The sequence below is a fragment of the Rosa chinensis genome, chromosome 2, assembly GCF_002994745.2.
Source record: "Rosa chinensis cultivar Old Blush chromosome 2, RchiOBHm-V2, whole genome shotgun sequence".
NCBI classification, from domain to species: domain Eukaryota; kingdom Viridiplantae; phylum Streptophyta; class Magnoliopsida; order Rosales; family Rosaceae; genus Rosa; species Rosa chinensis.
Window position 1 is genome coordinate 5,651,892 of NC_037089.1, and position 18,854 is coordinate 5,670,745.

Sequence of the window (18,854 nt, forward strand, 5' to 3'; positions counted from 1 at the left end):
TTATATACCCTTGTGATTTAACTAATTGTCAAAGTTTTTTTATTTTTCAGGGTTAAATCTATCAAAATTTTTAGTTTTGGCTAACAAAACCTCTTCTCTTAATAATAGTATAGATATATTGTCCTTTTTGTGCTGGCTTGCTTTCCTCCCATTTGGCTTTTCATCAATGCAAGTTGTTTTGTTGGGTAATTTAGGGTTTGCAGTTAAGCATTTAGGACTCTGATTTGTCTCTTGTGGATAATCTGATCTATTAAGAGCCATTGGAATGCTACCTACTCTTTTCATGGTCTCATCTTAAGTTACAAAAGCTTCTTGGCCGAAAAACTGAAATTGTATGGCTGTAAAAATGGCTCAATTCTTTGACAACTCTAAAAAAATATTTCTTTTTCAGTCGGGAAAACGATAAGCAAGATTAATGCAAATGTAAAGTGTTAAAGAAATTAAAACTAGCCAAATATAATTATGAATTTTCATATTGGCATGGATAGATTTGATTTTAACACATTGTTTTTTTTGTAAAACTAGCGGTACGCATACAATTGCCTGTTGTTTTTGTCAAAACCACTCGTTCTCAAACCTTCTTCTACTAGTGCAACATCTCTAATTCTCTATAAACTAACAAAGATGGAGAAAGCTTTTGAGGCGTTTGAGTGTCATGATGAAGAGGAAGAGAATGTTGTTGAAGAGACTTATTATAAGTATTAGGCCTAGGCGTCTAGACTCGAGAACCTGAGAACCTGACCCGAACAGATCAAAAAAGCCCGATTCGGTTTGATTTTGTGTTGGAAAATATCGGTTCGGTGCAAAGCCCAACCCGAATTACAGTTCATCCGATCAGGCTCGGGCTTGATATTTTCTGGGACCGAAAGACCTAGACGGACCGATTTCTCCTCCATCTCAGCCTCTCTCACTCTCCTCTCAAGCCAGCTCCTCCTCCTCCTAAACCTTTCCCCTCCATTTGCAAACCTAAATGCTCCGACGACCCGAAACAACAGCTCATCAACCACAGCCAATGGCGGAGCCAGAATTTCATGTCAGGTGGGGCACTCGAAATTTTTAGAAAAAAATTTAGAATTTAAAACATATACCAAAATTTTTAATATTAGTTACAATAAGATTGATATTTTTCTTAAAATTACAACTATAAGGATGAATAGTGTTAGTGTTTTCATAAAAAAAAAAGAAGTGTTAATGTTCTCAAAAATATAAAATTGTAAAACCATCAGTTTAATTTTTGCCAACGCCAACATGAGTTGAACCTGGGACCAGCTACAAAAGACCAGCTACAGTTTTTACTTACATAACTTTGAAAAAAAAAAAATTAAAGTGGGGCACGGGACCCAGTAGGTCCCCACGTGGCTCCGCCCTTGACCACAGCTGCGTCACTTCCAGATCCAACACATACACAAATAATATTTCATACACCCAGATCGGAGAAGAAGATAGGAAGGCTAAAAAAGATTGGATTTTGATTCTAATATTTGAAACCCAGTTTGTCTAACACGTCATTGCCACTACCCACTTTGATTAATTCCAAAGCTAAATCACTCACCATCACCAAACCCAAATCCAAAATCAAATGAGCAACCCATACCTTCTTCATTATCCCACTCTGCTACTCTGTCTTCTCTGCACAATCACTATCATCACAACCATAGTCATTTGAATTAAGGCCCTTCTTCTTCTTCTTCATCGTCTTCCACTTCTTTTCTCTGCTTTGCTTCGCTGGAAATCATTCCATTCGGTGAGGATGATCTAATTGATGAAAGACGAGGAAGAGGAAAGAACTGAAGAAAGAATATGGGTTTTCGGTGAGGATGACCTAATGATGTTGATTTGATGAATATATGGTAAATAGAGAATTGCATAATGGGGATTGGGGAGGAAGAAAAAAGAAAAAAAGAAGAAGAAGATATGAAGAAGAAGAAGAAGAGTGTGTTGAAGAAAAAAAAGAGAGAGGAGAAAGTAAAAAGAGGGTTATGGGATGACCTAGGATGAGATAAATATAAACATTGCACATAATATATTGAGAGAGTCTCGTGCTCTATTGGTTGGGAGCAAGCCTTTCGTGTAAGAGGTTAGGGGTTCAAACCTCGCCTCTTACCCTATTTTGTGCATATTTTGCATATTATTGGACTTGCCAGCAAAACTGGGAAACTGGATTTTAGGCCCGAAAAGCCCGAAGACCGAACCTGCCAGTTTGGGATCAGTTTATGTCGGTTTCCAATTTTGAAAAAGACCGAACCGGTCCGGACAAATTATTTTGGGCTCGGTCTCGATTTTACCAAATTTCAGGCCCAACCCGACCCGAGTCCAGCCCTAATAAGTATAAGTCACACTCATCGAATTAGTGGTTTACCATAAATCTAGTCTAGAGGTATAATCATTATTCTTATTTAATCATCATTTCTCTCGAAATACTAACTATTGTTTTCTCGAAAATGATGTAAAAAATTATTTTTGTGTTTAAATATATTGGTGTTCTATTCTTAAACCAAGGTTTTGCTAATCCGTAACTAAGCGTTTTTATGATTTTTTTTTCATTATTCTATTAATTTTTTTTAGGTTATGTTTTTTTTATTTATAATTTTTATAATTTTTAGGTTATGTTTTGTTAGAGCCTTTTTGTTTGGGTCTTGCACGGGCTTCTCTATGTTTATACATAAGCACACAAATATGACAGAATATAACTAATATTATGTTTTCAGCTTCGAACCATGTTTCCCTTTCTTTGTTGTATTGGATTTGGGGCAAGCTTATTCCTAGAGTAGGGATCATTCCTGTATATACTAACTATTGTTTTCTCAAAAATGATGTAAAAAATTATTTTTGTGTTTAAATATATTGGTGTTCCGTTCTTAAACCAAGGTTTTGCTAATCCGTAACTAAGCGTTTTTATGATTTTTTTCATTATTCTATTAATTTTTTTTAGGTTATGTTTTTTTTTTTGTTGAAATTTTTAGGTTATGTTTTGTTAGAGGCTTTTTGTTTGGATCTTGCACGGGCTTCTCTATGTTTATACATAAGCACACAAATATGACAGAATATAACTAATATTATGTTTTCAGCTTCGAACCATGTTTCCCTTTCTTTGCTATATTGGATTTGGGGCAAACTCATTCCTAGAGTAGGGATCATTCCTGTATATCTTCTTGGCATAGTGCTCCTCTCTCTGCATTATTGGAGCTCTCATGCAGTGGAGATGTGGCATGAATGGTTCGATACATGGCTGGATCCTTCCATTTGGGGGATCGAACCCTGTACCTCCCGCTTGCAAAGCGGGTGCTCTACCACTTGAGCTACATCCCTAATTACGTGTATTAGTTATTTTGATAAAATAGTAGTATGTGTATAAACGAATTACTTATTCTAATTTATCTCTTACATTACTAAAAGTACGTCTTTCATTATACTTTTTTATTCAAGAAGTACATCTATACTCTTGCTTAATTAACATATATATATATATATATATATATATATATATATTGGATTATCTATCACATCTTATATCATAATCTTCAATTTGCAAATTGCAAATTTCAACCCATAGAGTTAAATGGATCCAATCAGAGTTATTTTCAAATACAAATACGAAATGTCGAAATGACACGATAGCGACCACACCAACAAACAACTTATTTAGGTGAATTGACACTCCTAATTTTTTAGTTAAAAAAATTGACATCCCTACTTGAGCAAGGAAAACAAAGCCATGAACTTGGGCTGATTGGGCTTGCCGTGTACCCCAAGTCCAAAGTCCAAAGTCTAAGAGACCAAAACACAGTTTTCCAATAATAGGAATTGCATCTCCTAAAGAGATAATATTACAAATGGTCACTGAACTTTGATCTGTTTAACACTTTTGTCACTAACTTTTCAAATATATCACTTTAGTCACTTAAGTTTAATTCCGCCATTCACTTTAGTCATTGCCGTTAAATCTTCTATAACACACAATTACTATTGATGATATTTTAGTCAAATCACCCGCAAAACGAATCCTTCATCTAGTTCTTCCTTTCTTCTTCCTCTTTTTTTTTAAAATTTTTTTATTATTTTAATTTTTTTATTTGATTCTCAACATGGAGTTAAGTCCAAGAACTCCCCAAATTGGTGCAATGGCAATAGCAAGAACATGAGTGTACGTGGATAACTATCTTGAATAAGCAAGCACGTTGCTTGTTAAGCTGCAGAGGCTCTCGAATACTATTCGAAAACTGGACGAACGCTCTCATTATGATACACCAAAAGATTTAAAACAAGAAGGAATCAATGATGAGGACTGGAATCAATTATAGTCATATGTGTGATTATTCCCTTTTGCCTAATCAAATCCAACAAACATGCATGTAAAGACTTATTCATAAATACACCCAAATAGAGAACCAATGATGAGGACTGGAATCAATGAAACGATTCCTACCAGGAAGCCATAGTTAAAATTTGACAGAGAGATAAAAAATTATTAGATTTTCTCAATCCAAATCGCGGATTAAGTTCTATGTTCTAGTAGTGAAGGGCGATTAGCAACTCACTAAGCAGATTATGATCTTTGGCTTTTCTGGGCTTCAGATTGAATGTTGCTGAGCTCTCCAGGTATGGGGATGGGTACGTATGAGTATACTTTGCTGATAGACTTTGGAAATTTGGGATTATGGGTCAGACATTTCTTTTAATGAGAAATCTCCATTAATTGAAAGAAACCCAAAGAGGAGATGATTACATCAAGTGATCAAGGAGAATAAAAAAAATACATCTAGCTCAATATGAAGACCCAAGGGTTGAGCAGAAGATGCGAGGGAAGAGAAAGTCTTGAGAATTGTCAGTTTTGACGAAATGTCGGTGTTATTTACTTAATTTTGACGGTAAAGTTAATTGTTTGTATTAAACTGGATGACAGAGTTAAATTTGAATAGCTAAAATGATATATTTGAAAAATCAGTAACTAAAGCGTCGAACAAGTCAAAATTCACTAACCATTTGAGATATTCTACCACTCCCTCTCCTAAATCCATTTATGTGTGAGAGTTCACTAATTAGTAATTACTCTTACGTCCGACCACGGTAACTTTCTTACAGTGCCCTTAGCTTCCACAAGCTAGCCCTGTTCTTGATTAGAAATTCCATGTATATACTTGCACAGATTTCGGCATCTGCAACTCTACCCAGTGAACCACCTGATCGTACTCAACTCATTATAGCAGTTGTAGTTGTTTTCTTTCTCCTCGCGCTTGCTAAGCAACCCGGGAAGTCGTTCCTCCGGGCTTGTTTTTCGGTTTGTCTCTTTGTAATAGCCTGGCCGTTGCTTCTCTGTTATTTAATCATACTCTCCTTCATTCTACCTCAAAATTATCAAGCCCCACAAGATATAGAAACCGGCAATGGCAGCGGGGGTTTACCAAGCTCAGCTACTCCTCCACATCCACAGCAACCCGCCGATAATGGTGAACAAACAGCACAGCCGCAACAGCCGGATCCGAGCAGATACTTTGATATATCCAGTACCCAGATGGACGGTGAGTGCTGTATTTTCCTGGGGGAGTTTGAGGAAGGTCGTGAGCGCGCAGAGCTTCACGAGTGTAAGCATACTTATCATCGTCAATGCATTGATCTGCGGCTACCTAAACCATGTCCCCTTTGTCGTCGAGACCAATTACTATTAGAGATAAAGCAATTAACACGTTTCGGAGTCAAACATTTATGTATAGACATACCATACAACTTTGATGATTCAATTTTGATGTTATTTTGTTAACATAGCGTCAATTACTTAGACTATTAAGCTTACATGAATTTAGAGTCCTAGAACAGATTCCTAGAACTAGGAGATACAACTCAAAATTAATCTCTACTTACTGAACGAATTTCTTATCATGTTTTATAGCTCAACGATAAAAGAGAAAACAACGTTGTAAAAACCATTGTGAACTAATGAGGTTACTCTTTAATTCTTTATACTATATATCCTTATTCAAAACAGTAACGACTTATGATTGCTTCTGATTACAACAATTTAAAACAAAAAAAATGTAGAAAATAGAGAGATACAATCTCAATCCACATTAACTTTTCAGACCTAAAAAAAATCCACATTACTTTCATCTAAGAGGGTTCACAACTTTACATGGAATAAATTCAATTTTTGTTGATGATTTACAATATACATGCATGCAGTGACACGAGAAATCGCTGGAGCAGAGGCACTTAATCAAAAGTTAGTGGTTAATTAATTATTTCGCGACAAATAGGACATGTAGAGTTCTCAGCTAGCCACTTTTCAATGCAATCTCTGTGATATGTATGCTCACACTTAAGCTTTCCGCACTTGTCTTGTTCCTCAAACTCCATCAAGCGTTTGAAGTCGAAAGGAGCGGTCAGCTTCTCCTCGGCGACTATGGATTTGAATTGGGTATGGGTCAGAGTGATAGTAACCCTTCCACGGTTCCATTTCGCAAAGCTTCAACAAAACAGTTTCCGCAAAATTCAGACCTCGATCGGATAGTGTGGTCGGAGAATGAGGGCGCATTCGACGAAGAAGTTGCGGTTATCGGGAAATCCTCTACGGAGGAGAAGGCGGCTCTACGAGAGAGATTGCACCTGCAATGATATGCAATCCGAGCCCATTTCTGTCATCGCAGCTCGCCGGAGAAGGTTGCGACGTAGATTCAGGCAAAGGGAGGAGATGCAGCAGGCCACCGGCGTCGATATGGAGAGTGAGACTGGTTTGGAGAGAGAGAAAGAGGAGAGAGGAGAGAATAGAGAAGAGAGAGGGAGAGATCGGGATGAGAAAGAGTGGCATAACATGTAATTCATTAATTAGATTAAGGGCAGAATAGTTATTTCATTTTAAATTGGATTATTGAGAATAAAAATCTCTTATTGGGGTAAGCGGGATAACTTTAGCTCATTTTTGGGCTTTTGGTCAAGGACCCAAAAATTAATGTCATTGACACCGATAGCGAAAAATTAAAACACCCACCGTGGGGCTTTAACCCACAACCACAAGGTTAAGAGCCTTGGGCTCTACCAAGCTATACAGGCTTATGTTTGGTGCATCAGACTTAGCCTACTCAAAGATGAACTCTGCATAACAATTTTGACAAATTTATAAACAGAAATCAAATATCCAATTGCACATATCAGAATCATGGTGCACTCTTTTTTTTTTGAACCAAAGCATCTCAAGGACATATCATTAATAATAGAAGGTAAGGCCAGAATGACCATTACATATCCTTCTGCTATCATCTACAGATAGACAAGAAGCTGTGATGCATAAAACACCACTTTGATACATAGGATAGAACCATTCATTCGACAAAGCCTATTCAACTATGACCAAACGAAAAACATAGTAATAGGCTAAGTTTACACAAAACTAGCTAAAAAGTGGGTATAAAAACCCAATAACCCTTTTGGACTCAAGAATGTCAGGTCCAAAAGCTATCTGCAAAGCCCCAGGCATATCAAATGGCCCGGGAAGCCCATCAAGGGAAACACCTAAGCCTAGGGGTGTGCAAAACACGATACAAACCGGCCAAACCGGTCGAAACCGACCGTTTCGACCGGTAAATATGGTTTGGTTAATGTTTTTTAGCGTTAAAATATGAAAGCCGGTTCAATACCGAACCAAACTGTTTATGAATTGGTTTGGTTTGGTTTTTCTTTTACTTAAACCACGAAATCCGAACCAACCGGTATGTATTAAATATAATAGAAAAAAATTAAAATTATATACATAATATATATATATATATTTTATTTGTGGGTAGTCTTTTATAATTAAGTTCTAAATTTCCAATTATAATTTGATTCTCAAAATGATATACTACCATATTGAATCCTAGACCCAAAGGCTTAAAACCCAAATAAGTGAATCATTTTGAAACCATTTTTTTTTTTGACAAAATTTTGAAACTATTTTGGATTTTGTTATTTGAATATTTGTTTTGGATTTTGATTGTTAAATTTTTATTATTGAGATTGAATTTTAGTATTTTACTATGAGTGTTTCGTAAACAAAACGTTAATGTTATATAGGTTAAAACCGCCTTACCGACTGAACCAAACCATCTTTAAATGGATTGGATTGGATCGGATTAAGCTTATTTTTTTCGATGACCAGTTATCTAAAATGTCTAAACCGCTTACTTTGGCATAGAGACTGTTTGGAGTCAAAACCGATCCAATCCAATCCAATCCGCGTGCAGCCTGCAAAACATGTAGCCTCCAAGCTGCTACCTCCTCCATCATAGATCTTACCGGCCAAACATTCCACCGACCCAGGCCGATCCAATCACAGGTAGCCCGATGCCATCATCTCCTTCGCAAGCGCCAAGAGATAGGCTCGAATTGTATCCCGCCACACTAATCTGAACACCCTGAACCAAATTACCGCGACGCAACTGCAAACCACAATCCATTCTAGCATCCTCTGCAACTTTGGCCAAGAAACTGAGCCGCCGCCGCCTGACATCTCCCATGATGGCTGCAAGTGAAGCCAACCCCATCAAAGGTTCCAATTTGAAACTTCCGCTCCAAAAAGCAGAAGTGAATTGGTAGAGGGAAAGAGGAGTCGGGAAAGAACCATCAAAGGTTTCAGCGCGGTCGGAGCCGCCGTATCCATTGGTGCCACAAGGTTTCAGTGCACTTTTGAAAACCAAAGCAAGCAAGTTTCAAAGTGTCCTGTACACCTATTGTAAGGATCATCATTGTGGTCTGACCACTCATCTTGTTGGCCAGTAAGAGCAATCTAGTAAATGGTCGGATAGAAAACCGATTACTTTGATTCTCCGACCAAAAAAATGAAAAAACGCCCACCGTGGGGCTCGAACCCACGACCACAAGGTTAAGAGCCTTGCGCTCTACCAACTGAGCTAGACGGGCTTATGTCTGCAACAACTGACTTACCACATTTAGTTTAAGATAATTTGTATCTTTACATCAGATTAATGCTCCTTAGTCCTTGACAATAAAAGAAACCCAACGAGCATCCATTAGCACAGAACGGAGTCATTATATCACAATGCACCCTCTACCAATTGAGCTATAGACGGCAGGTTTCAGATTCATGCTCCCTAATTAAAATAAAAGCCAAACATCATCCATTTGCAGAAATGAAAATCCTCAAATATAGTGCACCAAACAAAAGGGAGCAAAGAAAAATAACACAAAATAAGGATTACCTAAATGGCCAAAAAAAAAAAAAAACAAATCAAAAGAGACGCCCACCGTGGGGCTCGAACCCACGACCACAAGGTTAAGAGCCTTGCGCTCTACCAACTGAGCTAGACGGGCTCATGTCTGCATCAACTGATTTATAAGCTTTGCTCGCAGATTGAACATCAAAACATAAGTTATTTTTATGACTGAAATTTAACAAGCAAAAGCAATACAGATCATGGAAATGTACCACCAATAAGCAAAAACACCAAACACCCTTCTGATGCATCTCAATTGCATAACATTTCTAACAATAAAAGGAAAACCCAAAAAGAGGTTAACACATTGTAAGGATCGCCCTCGAGAATGCAAAAATTCTAGACAAAAAGGTTAACACCGCCCACCGTGGGGCTCGAACCCACGACCACAAGGTTAAGAGCCTTGCGCTCTACCAACTGAGCTAGACGGGCTTACGTCTGCTACGCCTTGTTTACTACCTTTATTCTAGAACCAACCTGATACCAACTTAGTTCTCGACTAAATAGAAAACAACAACCAAATTTCATAGCATTTTTCAGTTTTTCAGATCCAAAGAGAAAAAATTGCAGAGCATTCATTCACAGCAAGGATCAGATCAAGCACCAGGTACCAAGAAGCTAGCATAAACCCAATAAAAACCACATAATTTCAAAGTTTTACATAAACATCCTAAAGGATCATCGCCTTCCTTGGCCTTATCTATTTACATCTCATTCATAGAAACTGAAAACTACGTGAACATCAAGATCACGGATCAATACCATGAAAATCATCAGGCGCTTGGGATCTCGACTGTGTCTTCAAAGTTTGGATCCTTGGCGTCGATGACTTCCTTCTGAAAACCCATCTCGGCCGTAGAGTAGCCCAGATCACCGGCCCAGGTGAACTTGCCGCCATGGCCACCTTTCTTGGGCGATCCATTCATGCCCGACCCTGATCTCCTGTCCTTCTTCACCTGATCCTCTCTCGCATTCCCTTTGTGACTCTTCCCGTTTCCACTGTTCTTCATCTTCTTCTCTGTAACCTGAAACTGGGAACTGCTTATGGGATCAGTGTGTAAGAATTGTTGCTTTATTTATGGTCAAGGTGGGGTATTTTGTTTTATTTTCTGTGGGTTTGTGGGGTACGTGTGGCGTTGTTATTAGAGGAGAGCAATCGGATAAGATCAAGGAAACAACAGCATGTGAACTTAGCCAAGCAGGGCGGTAAAATGGCTCAATTTTTTAACAACTCCATAAATGTTACTTTTTCAGATGGTAAAACGATAAGCGGGATGACGAGAATACATAGTGTTCAAAAAATTAAAACTTTATAAATATAATTATAGATTCTTATACCGGAGAGATTTAATTTTTTGAACACTATGTATTCTCGTCATCCTGCTTATCTTTAATACTATTTACTTAATTCCCACTGTTTTTTTGAAACAGGCGGTATGCCCACAATCATCTGTTGTTTTTGTTAAAACCACTCGTTCTCGAACCTTCCCGTCTACCTATAAAAACAACCTCATTAGTCTTCTAATTCGTGCAAAACATCTCCAATTCTCTACAACCTAAAATAGATGGAGAAAACTTTCGAGGCATCTGAGTGTCGTGATGAAGAGGAAGATGATGATGTGATTGAAAAGTCTAATAATAAGGATAACTCACATTCATCGAATTAATGATTTACCAGAAATCCATCTTAGAGGTATAATCAATATCCTTATTTAATCATCATTTCTCTCGAGATAATTATAACTATTGTTTTCTTGAAAATGATGTAAAAAGTTATTTGTGTTTAGATAGATTGGTGTTCCGCTAAAAAATTAATTCGTTTATCCATAATTAGCTCTTTTTATGATTTTTTTTTACATTGTTCTTTTAAAAGAACAATTAGTTATGTTGTTTTGTCAAAGGCTTTAATGTTTATGTCTTAAACAAGCGCCCATATTACTAGTATCTATGTTTATACATAAGCATACAAATATGACAAATAATAATATTATGTTTCAGCTTCGAACCCTGCTTTCCTATCTTTGCTTCATGGGACTCGGGGCAAGCTCATCTAGAATAAGATTCAGAGTGTCATCATTCCCAGAGCAGGGATCATTCCTCCATGTTTTCTTGGCACAGTGATCCTACATTCACATTTTTGGAGCTTCGTGCAGTGGAGATGTGACAAGAGTAGTGTCAATACCTAGATAGATCCGTCCAATTTAAAAACTCATCAAGACAGTGAATAACTAGCGATACGTATATTAATTTTTTATCAAAATAAATTGTATACATATATCCAAATGACATATTCTAATTTATCTTTTACATTACAAAAAAATACGTGTTTTATTAAACATTTATCATGCATGGGATACATAATTAACATAATTTTTTTTTCTTGGATTATCTATCATATCTGTTCCATGTTGTAATTATCATATTGTAATCTTCAATCTATAAATTTCACCCCATATAATTAAATGGATCCAATCAGAGCTAGAATTCAAGTACAAACACGAAATAACACGACAGCGACTGCACCAACAAACAACACACTCACGCGAATTGACGTTCATTCATTTTATTTATTTATTTTTAAGTTTTAAAAGGTTGACATCCCTACTTTAAGCAAATAAAACAAAACTGCGGACTTGGGCTGATTGGGCTTGCCGTGCACCCCAAGTCCAAATTCAACTTCTCAGCCCGTTCACAGCATGTGGGACCCTATATCCTCTGTTTGCTGACATGGAGACGTCTCATTGGCCAAGCTTTGCCCACCCAAAAAGACGGTTAAAGGTTTCTCCAAGCAGCAAAAAAAAAAAAAAAAAAAAAAAGCCGGAAAATGCAAAAAAAGAAAGAAAAACAAATAAAAATAAATAGAGAATAAATAAAGAAATTGAAGGGAGAAAATAAGAGCAATGTTAGGGTCCTCCATAAACCTCATACTCCCGCCGCCGATTTCACCTTCGCCGTTTCTCTCTCTCACTCGTCTCTCTCTCCCCTCCCTCCCCGCCGCCGGTAACCTCTCAACTCGCTCTCTCTCTCATTACTGCTTGTTTCATACGCGTGCTTTTCTACTATGCTTGGATACTGAGAATTTCGTAGTGCTTTACTGGTTGTTTGTTAGGGTTTATACGAATCAGTGTAGGAATATTCATAGCTGTAGTTGAAATTTGATGTAGTCATTGTGAAACTAGACAGAATTGTTGAAGGCGTCATCCAAGAAGCTTATCACTGCAACTAAGGCGCTCTCGGTATCAACCATGGCAGCTGTGAGTTTATAGTTTGGATTCTGCATTTTGAAATTAGAGTTTGCGAGATTCTGTTTCGTTGTGTTTGTGTGTTTTTGAAGGTGGATTTTGATTTTTGTGTCTCAGGGAGGAGAGAATGTGGCGAGTTTGAAGCGGCAGTTAGGGCAGCTGTTTGAAGTTTCGATTAGGGCAGTGGTGCCTGATGAGCTGAATGTGGAGCCGGTGGTTGTTCCTTCGGCTGGGAAATTCGGAGACTATCAATGGTGTGTGATAGGGTTAAGCTGTGAATTTTGAAGATGTTTCTGTTTGATCCGTGCGTCGTACAAATTTATTGTTGAGATGTTATGTTATGATGTTTTTTCTTTGGTGCAGTAACAATGCCATGGACATATGGTCTAAGATTAAGGGAAAGGGAACTGAATTCAAGAATCCTAATTCTGTTGGACAGGTATTCACATTCACCTTTACTTCTCTCATTTTGAATAGTTTTATGTTGGGTGATCATGGCTTCTGTGTAGGCTTTGAGTTGATAGCAGTGATGATTGGTTGTTTTAATTTCTGTAGGCCATCATGGGAAATCTTCCTAAATCAGAAATAATAGAGTCATGCACGGTAGCAGGGCCTGGGTTTGTTAATATTGTGTTGTCAAAGAATTGGATGGCTAAGGTATTGTTAAAGATCATCTGACCTTATACAGTTATTCATTTATGTTGATGTGGAAACTTGTACTCCATAATTGTAATTGTAACTGTGAAAATGTTGTTTCTTCAGAGCTTACAAAAGATGCTTATTGATGGGATCGAAACATGGGCACCACAGCTCCAGGTCAGACGGGCTGTTGTAGACTTTTCCTCACCTAATATAGCCAAGGAGATGCATGTTGGCCATTTGCGATCTACAATTATTGGGGACACCCTAGCCCGGATGCTTGAGTTTTCCAAAGTTGAAGTTCTTCGGCGTAATCATGTTGGTGACTGGGGAACACAGGTAAATGTAGTTTTTGATAAGTGATAACATGTGTATTGGTATGGAAAATGACAGTTTTTTGTTTGGGAACTGATCATTGTATGGCATCCTTAAACTCAGTAAATAAACCATGGTGTTATTCCTGAGAGCTTGCTTCCTTTGAGCTGACGGCTATGTCATGTATCTGTTTCATTAGCAAAGATAATCCAGACAATTCGTGATGAACTATAACTATTCAGTCAGTTTTGCAAGCCATCTATGATGTTATACATGCCTTATGTGTACATGTATAGGCTTATATACATACCTGCAACCAAATATGCATATTACATACTCTTTGCTGGTGGAATATGCCTTTCATTTGTGTGATCTTTGCAACCTTCTGACATTGGAAGTACAGGATGTATTAGGAGGGAAGCCATTGGGTAGGTCTTTTCTATATCTCGTCATGGTTCCTTTATAAAGAACATATTTTCTTTTTGTTTGTTACTATTATTATTATTATCATTATCATATAACAGCATATGTTTTTCAACAACCTTCTATGGTTATTGCAGTTTGGCATGTTGATTCAATACCTTTTCGAAAAGTTTCCAAACGTGGATGATGTAAATGAAATGGAAATCGGTGATCTTCAGGTGAGTAAAGTATTTTCTTAGTTCTTTTGTCATTAAATCACATCTCTTATTCTGCATTTAGACTAACTAGTACTCAATCATATGTATTTAATTGGATCAAGTTAATGCTACCAAGATCCTATTATGCCTTTATGCCCAAAATGAATGTAACTTCTCTTCATTTTATTAGTTGGGGAGTTGAGCCTCAAATAATGAACTTGAGAAATATTTGGATGGAGCCTTGGTTAAATGAGCAGTGATGTGTGGTATTCTTTGGTGATTAAGTGGGATTAAACGTTTAATGGATGAATATTCTATGATGTTACTGTGCTTTTTTATGTAATATTGTTATTACCACATTTTCCTAGCCAAGATGAATAAGAAAATAAAATGAAGTGATCGGTACTGACTATAATTGAGTGCCATTTTGTTAGGAATTCTATAAGCAATCAAAAAAGAGATTTGATGAGGATCCGGCCTTCAAGGAGAGAGCACAAGCTGCAGTGGTATCCCTTCAGGTGAGTGATCTAATCTCATTTATCATGAGGTTGATGTCTTTGTCCGTAAGGTTAGAAAGTATCTGATGCAATTCTATTTGCAGGGTGGGACTCCCAAGTACCGTGAGGCATGGCTTCAAATCTGTGAAGTCAGCCGTAGAGAGTTTCAAATGGTCTATGAACGGCTTGGAACTCATTTAGAGGAAAAGGTTTGTTTCAGATTTCTGACTTTACAGTTTACTTTGACGTGTAGCTTTTGAATTAGTTTTTTCTTTTTCTGTAAGAAGCAAATTTTGCATTGAAATTAGGGGGGATGTACCTAATTTAAATACGTAATTTATCTTTTGCATGCCTTCTCTTATGGTTCGATAATATGTACTCCTGGTTCCGCCTAGGTGCAATTAATGAAATTCTTTCTCCTTTAGGCTGTAAGTATTACTGTATGATCACAAGAGGTTGATGTATCGCTGGTATATAATCTTGCAAGACAATGAAGATGAGATATTGCATAGATTCTGATTAGTGATGGGAATAGTTATTAAAAGCTTATTCTGGTTGTTTGAGCGGGAAGGGTAGGGGTTGTTTGGAGTTTGAAGTAACTTTGATAAGAAGATAAACTATAGCTTCTATGCAAACTATAGGTGTGCATAGGCAATATGGTTTCGTAACTTTGACAAGAAGGTAATTCATAACTGTGCATATGCAATGTTTATTTGAGTACATTTCTGGATACTTATAATATAATGATATACTTGAAATTCACTTTTATGACTACAAAAAAACAACAAATAATGGAATCACATCTAATGCATTAAAGTTGGAAATGCACAAAGATTCTTCTCTGTTGTTATGTAATATACTGAACTGTCTTGTTTGCACTGAAGTCATATGCATATTTTTTGTTTCTGGCAGGGAGAAAGCTTTTATAACCCATATATTCCTGCGGTTTTAGAGAAGTTGACTGATCAAGGACTGATTGTGGAAAGCGAGGGTGCTCGTGTAATCCATCTTGAGGGTTTTAACATCCCCCTTATTGTTGTGAAGAGCAATGGCAGTTATAATTATGCTTCCACTGATTTGGCAGCTCTTTGGTTCGTCAAATATTAAATTTTGATATTCAATGAAATTTTGCATTATATGTCTGAGAGCAGTTAACTTGGTTAGCCAGTCAGTCATATTGCATCACTATTGTTCTGTCTGATCTGCCTAGTCATGCTGTCATCCTTACTGACAATGCTGCTTGCAATATACAGGTATCGACTTAATGAGGAGAAAGCTGAATGGATCATATATGTTACTGATGTTGGCCAGCAACAACACTTTAATATGTTTTTCAAGGTATACATCAAAAGCCATAACATGTCTCAACAGACCCTGATTTTTCGCTGTGGTCAATAATCCTTGAAAAGTTGAACTGCAATTAAGTTCATGTTCCTCCTACCTTCTACGGTATGGGATATTCCATTGTTGTTATGTGGTTGAACATAACTTTGGTTTTCTGTTTCAGGCAGCTACACTCGCAGGTTGGCTTCCAGTTGATGGCTCGTACCCTAAAGTTAGCCATGTTGGTTTTGGTCTTGTTCTTGGAGAAGATGGCAAACGATTCCGGACTCGCTCTTCTGATGTGGTTCGATTGGTTGATTTACTTGATGAAGCCAAGAGCCGAAGCAAAACAAGTCTTGTCGAGCGTGGTATGACATTGAAGGACCTACCTAGCTCTCTCTGCATCTTCATATTTGCAAACATATCTCATTTTAGCATGTATTTGCATAAATCTTACTTATACAGTTATATCATGTGGAAGTTGTTTTCTCTCATTTATCATGATTGCAAAATACTTAACCTTTCAAACTTCTGATAGTGGTAAGTATTTCTTTAATCATAATCAGGTAAGAGTGAAGACTGGACTGAAGAGGAGCTTGAGCAAACTGCAGTGGCCGTTGGTTATGGCGCTGTGAAGTAAGCTGTCTGAACTTTTATGAGTTTATAATCATTTTGATGCAGTAATAGTTAATTTCTCATCCTAATGAATATTGCCCTGTTATTTTAGCAAGAGTATGAATTGTAACTACGGCCAGAGGTTTTTGGAACCCTTAACTGTGAATGGATATCCTACTTTATGTAGTGTTGCTTGAGGACCTTAGAAATTTTAAAAGCTCTTTGTCAAAAGCAACTTGGAAGGATGTATATGCCGACTTAGTCCTGCATATGTTATTAAAATAGGATATTGACTTAGATACTTGAATACAACTTTGTAAATGCCCTTTCAAATAATATTTCTGTTCCAGATAGTCTGGAGAATTTCTACTCTCATTTAATCTTTGCTTTGATATTACAAAATATGTTGGAGAAAAAATGAGCTTGGATTTTTGTGCTGATTCTATTGATTTTTAGTCAGTATAGTACGAGTCTCCTGTGTATGTATTTATTTTCTATTTTCAATGCTTGATTTGGTCTTGCATCTTTTCTGATAATATGTTTTGACAGGTATGCTGATCTGAAGAACAACAGATTGACCAATTACACTTTTGATTTCAATCAAATGCTAAATGATAAGGTGCGTTAACATCACTGAATTATTGGAAGGGTTTGTATAATTCTTCTCAAATAGCATTTTTACTGAGAACTGTGTTCCTTGGAAGATAGCTAATTTGGTGTTGAATTAGCCATCTTCCAAATGGAAATTTATATGGGAGATTTCAAATAAATCATAAAGTTCATAAGCTAGTTGAGCACCTGGCTTTTTGGCTTTCTGATTGTATACTAATATTTGAAATTCTAACTGCCTCGAATTTCTTAGTCAAATTTGACTTTGTTTGAAGACTGTTTGCAATTTATTCTAATGAACTTTCCATATATTTGTCACGCTAATGCTATATTTGTCCCACTGGTCCAAAACTATTTGAGCAGGGAAACACTGCTGTTTACTTGCTATACATGCATGCTCGGATCTGTTCAATCATAAGGAAATCTGGCAAAGACATTGACGAATTGAAAAAAGTAAGTCCAACTGCAATATGTCACCTTGTTATCAATGTCTGTTGATCTATTTTGTTAGTCCTGCACTCCTGTATTACTATACATATGAGAGGCCTATGTACCCACGTACATGTCCTATACATGTAGGTGTTTACACTTGTCTCTATTTATGTATTCGGAACACTTGACACAGAGGCAAATTTGAAACCTCCTTACTGCAAAGGTCTGATTTCAATTTCTTTCTTTTTGATACAGACGGGGGAAATTGTGTTGGGTCATGCGGGTGAGCGTGAATTGGCGCTTCACTTATTAAAGTTTTCTGAGGTAAGGACATAACATAAATGGAACTCATTGCTGCCTTGATGACCTTTCTCTCATCTTTGTTGGTTGCTGCTGTGGTATGCTTGGTTCTAACCTTGACACTTCTCGCTTTCACTTTCTAGACTGTGGAGGAGGCTTGCACGAATCTGTTGCCAAGTGTTTTATGTGAATACCTCTATAATCTATCAGAAATCTACAGCGGAAAGTTCTATTCCAATTGCCAGGTATCTATCATCCATTTAGTTGCCTGATGGTACATTGTAAACTTGTCTTCTATTCCAATTGACAATCGGAGAAATCTTATTTAACTATGGTACATTGTAAACTTGGCAGGTTATTGGGTCGGCAGAGGAACCAAGTAGACTCTTGCTTTGTGAAGCAACAGGCGTAGTCATGAGGAAATGCTTTCATCTTCTCGGAATTGAAGCCGTGTACAAGATGTGATGTGTTCACCTAGTCTGACAGTTAAATCACCAAAGATATGATGGCGTATGATATAATTCTACAACCTACTTAAACATAGGGATTTTGAACTATTTTACCCATTTTGCACTGTAAAAACCATATCCCGATATCAATGAATGACTATTTTGATGGAATGTAGCACAGTTCTTCAGCTATAAATTTTGTTCAATTTACTAAGTACCGTCTTAAAGTTTCTCTGCCATATAGTTTTAGGCGTCATTGCAAAAAAATAAAATAAATCACAGAAACGAGCAATTTTGTGGTTCAATTAGAACCAACACTTAAAATGTCGTGATAAATACAAAATGTTTCACACAACTCCCTAAAACTAAAGCGTCTCTGATTTGGGTTCTTCTTGTCTCGAAACAGATCAAGGTTGTTGGTCGAGTTCAGTTTTTTGTATTTTGGTTTTCTTTTCTTTTCTTGAAGAATTGTGATAATATAGGCCACCAGAAACTACAGAGAGTTTTGGTGAGAAGCAAAATTCACCACCCGAATCGTGTAACTTCTCGGCGGACTCTTGCAAATCTCGGATGTTCCACTACAATTGTTAGCTGGAACAGATCTCCATCA

The 18,854-nt window shown here is 37.1% G+C and overlaps 2 protein-coding genes, 1 long non-coding RNA gene and 3 other non-coding genes across 8 annotated transcripts; 2 read left to right on the forward strand and 4 right to left on the reverse strand.

The window, feature by feature from the left end:
- Window positions 1-8,816: 8,816 nt before the first annotated feature.
- Window positions 8,817-8,889, reverse strand: TRNAK-CUU. The gene has a single exon. It is a non-coding gene; the product is annotated as a tRNA-Lys (tRNA).
- A 338-nt stretch (window positions 8,890-9,227) lies between these two features.
- On the reverse strand, window positions 9,228-9,300 carry TRNAK-CUU. The gene has a single exon. It is a non-coding gene; the product is annotated as a tRNA-Lys (tRNA).
- Window positions 9,301-9,562: 262 nt separating this feature from the next.
- On the reverse strand, window positions 9,563-9,635 carry TRNAK-CUU. The gene has a single exon. It is a non-coding gene; the product is annotated as a tRNA-Lys (tRNA).
- A 159-nt stretch (window positions 9,636-9,794) lies between these two features.
- LOC121051360 (programmed cell death protein 4-like) lies at window positions 9,795-10,266 on the reverse strand. Its single transcript, XM_040513639.1, has one exon. The coding sequence runs from the start codon at window positions 10,211-10,213 to the stop codon at window positions 9,977-9,979; it is 237 nt and encodes a 78-aa protein (XP_040369573.1). The 5' UTR covers window positions 10,214-10,266; the 3' UTR covers window positions 9,795-9,976.
- A 485-nt stretch (window positions 10,267-10,751) lies between these two features.
- Window positions 10,752-11,510, forward strand: LOC121051539. The gene is made up of 2 exons (XR_005806045.1): window positions 10,752-10,896; window positions 11,202-11,510. It is a non-coding gene; the product is annotated as an uncharacterized LOC121051539 (long non-coding RNA).
- A 535-nt stretch (window positions 11,511-12,045) lies between these two features.
- On the forward strand, window positions 12,046-18,424 carry LOC112187435 (arginine--tRNA ligase, chloroplastic/mitochondrial). Of its 3 annotated transcripts, none has more exons than XM_024326213.2 (18): window positions 12,046-12,203; window positions 12,387-12,457; window positions 12,563-12,699; window positions 12,809-12,884; window positions 13,001-13,102; window positions 13,208-13,423; window positions 13,960-14,040; window positions 14,454-14,537; window positions 14,621-14,725; window positions 15,429-15,607; window positions 15,770-15,854; window positions 16,024-16,207; window positions 16,406-16,475; window positions 17,004-17,073; window positions 17,427-17,516; window positions 17,751-17,819; window positions 17,939-18,040; window positions 18,150-18,424. In XM_024326213.2, exons 1-18 carry the CDS (start codon window positions 12,104-12,106, stop codon window positions 18,258-18,260), a joined length of 1,932 nt encoding a protein of 643 aa, XP_024181981.1. In that variant the 5' UTR covers window positions 12,046-12,103; the 3' UTR covers window positions 18,261-18,424. The 3 variants fall into 3 exon arrangements, with proteins under 3 accessions (XP_024181981.1, XP_024181982.1, XP_024181983.1); XM_024326214.2 differs by having other exon boundaries at window positions 12,064-12,203; window positions 12,383-12,457; XM_024326215.2 differs by having other exon boundaries at window positions 12,070-12,203; window positions 12,368-12,457.
- The last annotated feature ends 430 nt before the right edge of the window (window positions 18,425-18,854 follow it).

What these genes read in the sequence shown, in the direction of transcription:
- LOC112187435 (XM_024326213.2), top strand. Translation starts at nt 12,104, where the DNA reads ATGTTAGGGTCCTCCATAAACCTCATACTCCCGCCGCCGATTTCACCT. An exon ending in GAACTCATTTAGAGGAAAAG is followed by an intron (nt 14,726 to 15,428) that starts GTTTGTTTCAGA and finishes TGTTTCTGGCAG; the next exon opens with GGAGAAAGCTTTTATAACCC. An exon ending in AACAAGTCTTGTCGAGCGTG is followed by an intron (nt 16,208 to 16,405) that starts GTATGACATTGA and finishes AATCATAATCAG; the next exon opens with GTAAGAGTGAAGACTGGACT.
- LOC121051360 (XM_040513639.1), bottom strand. Translation starts at nt 10,213, where the DNA reads ATGAAGAACAGTGGAAACGGGAAGAGTCACAAAGGGAATGCGAGAGAG.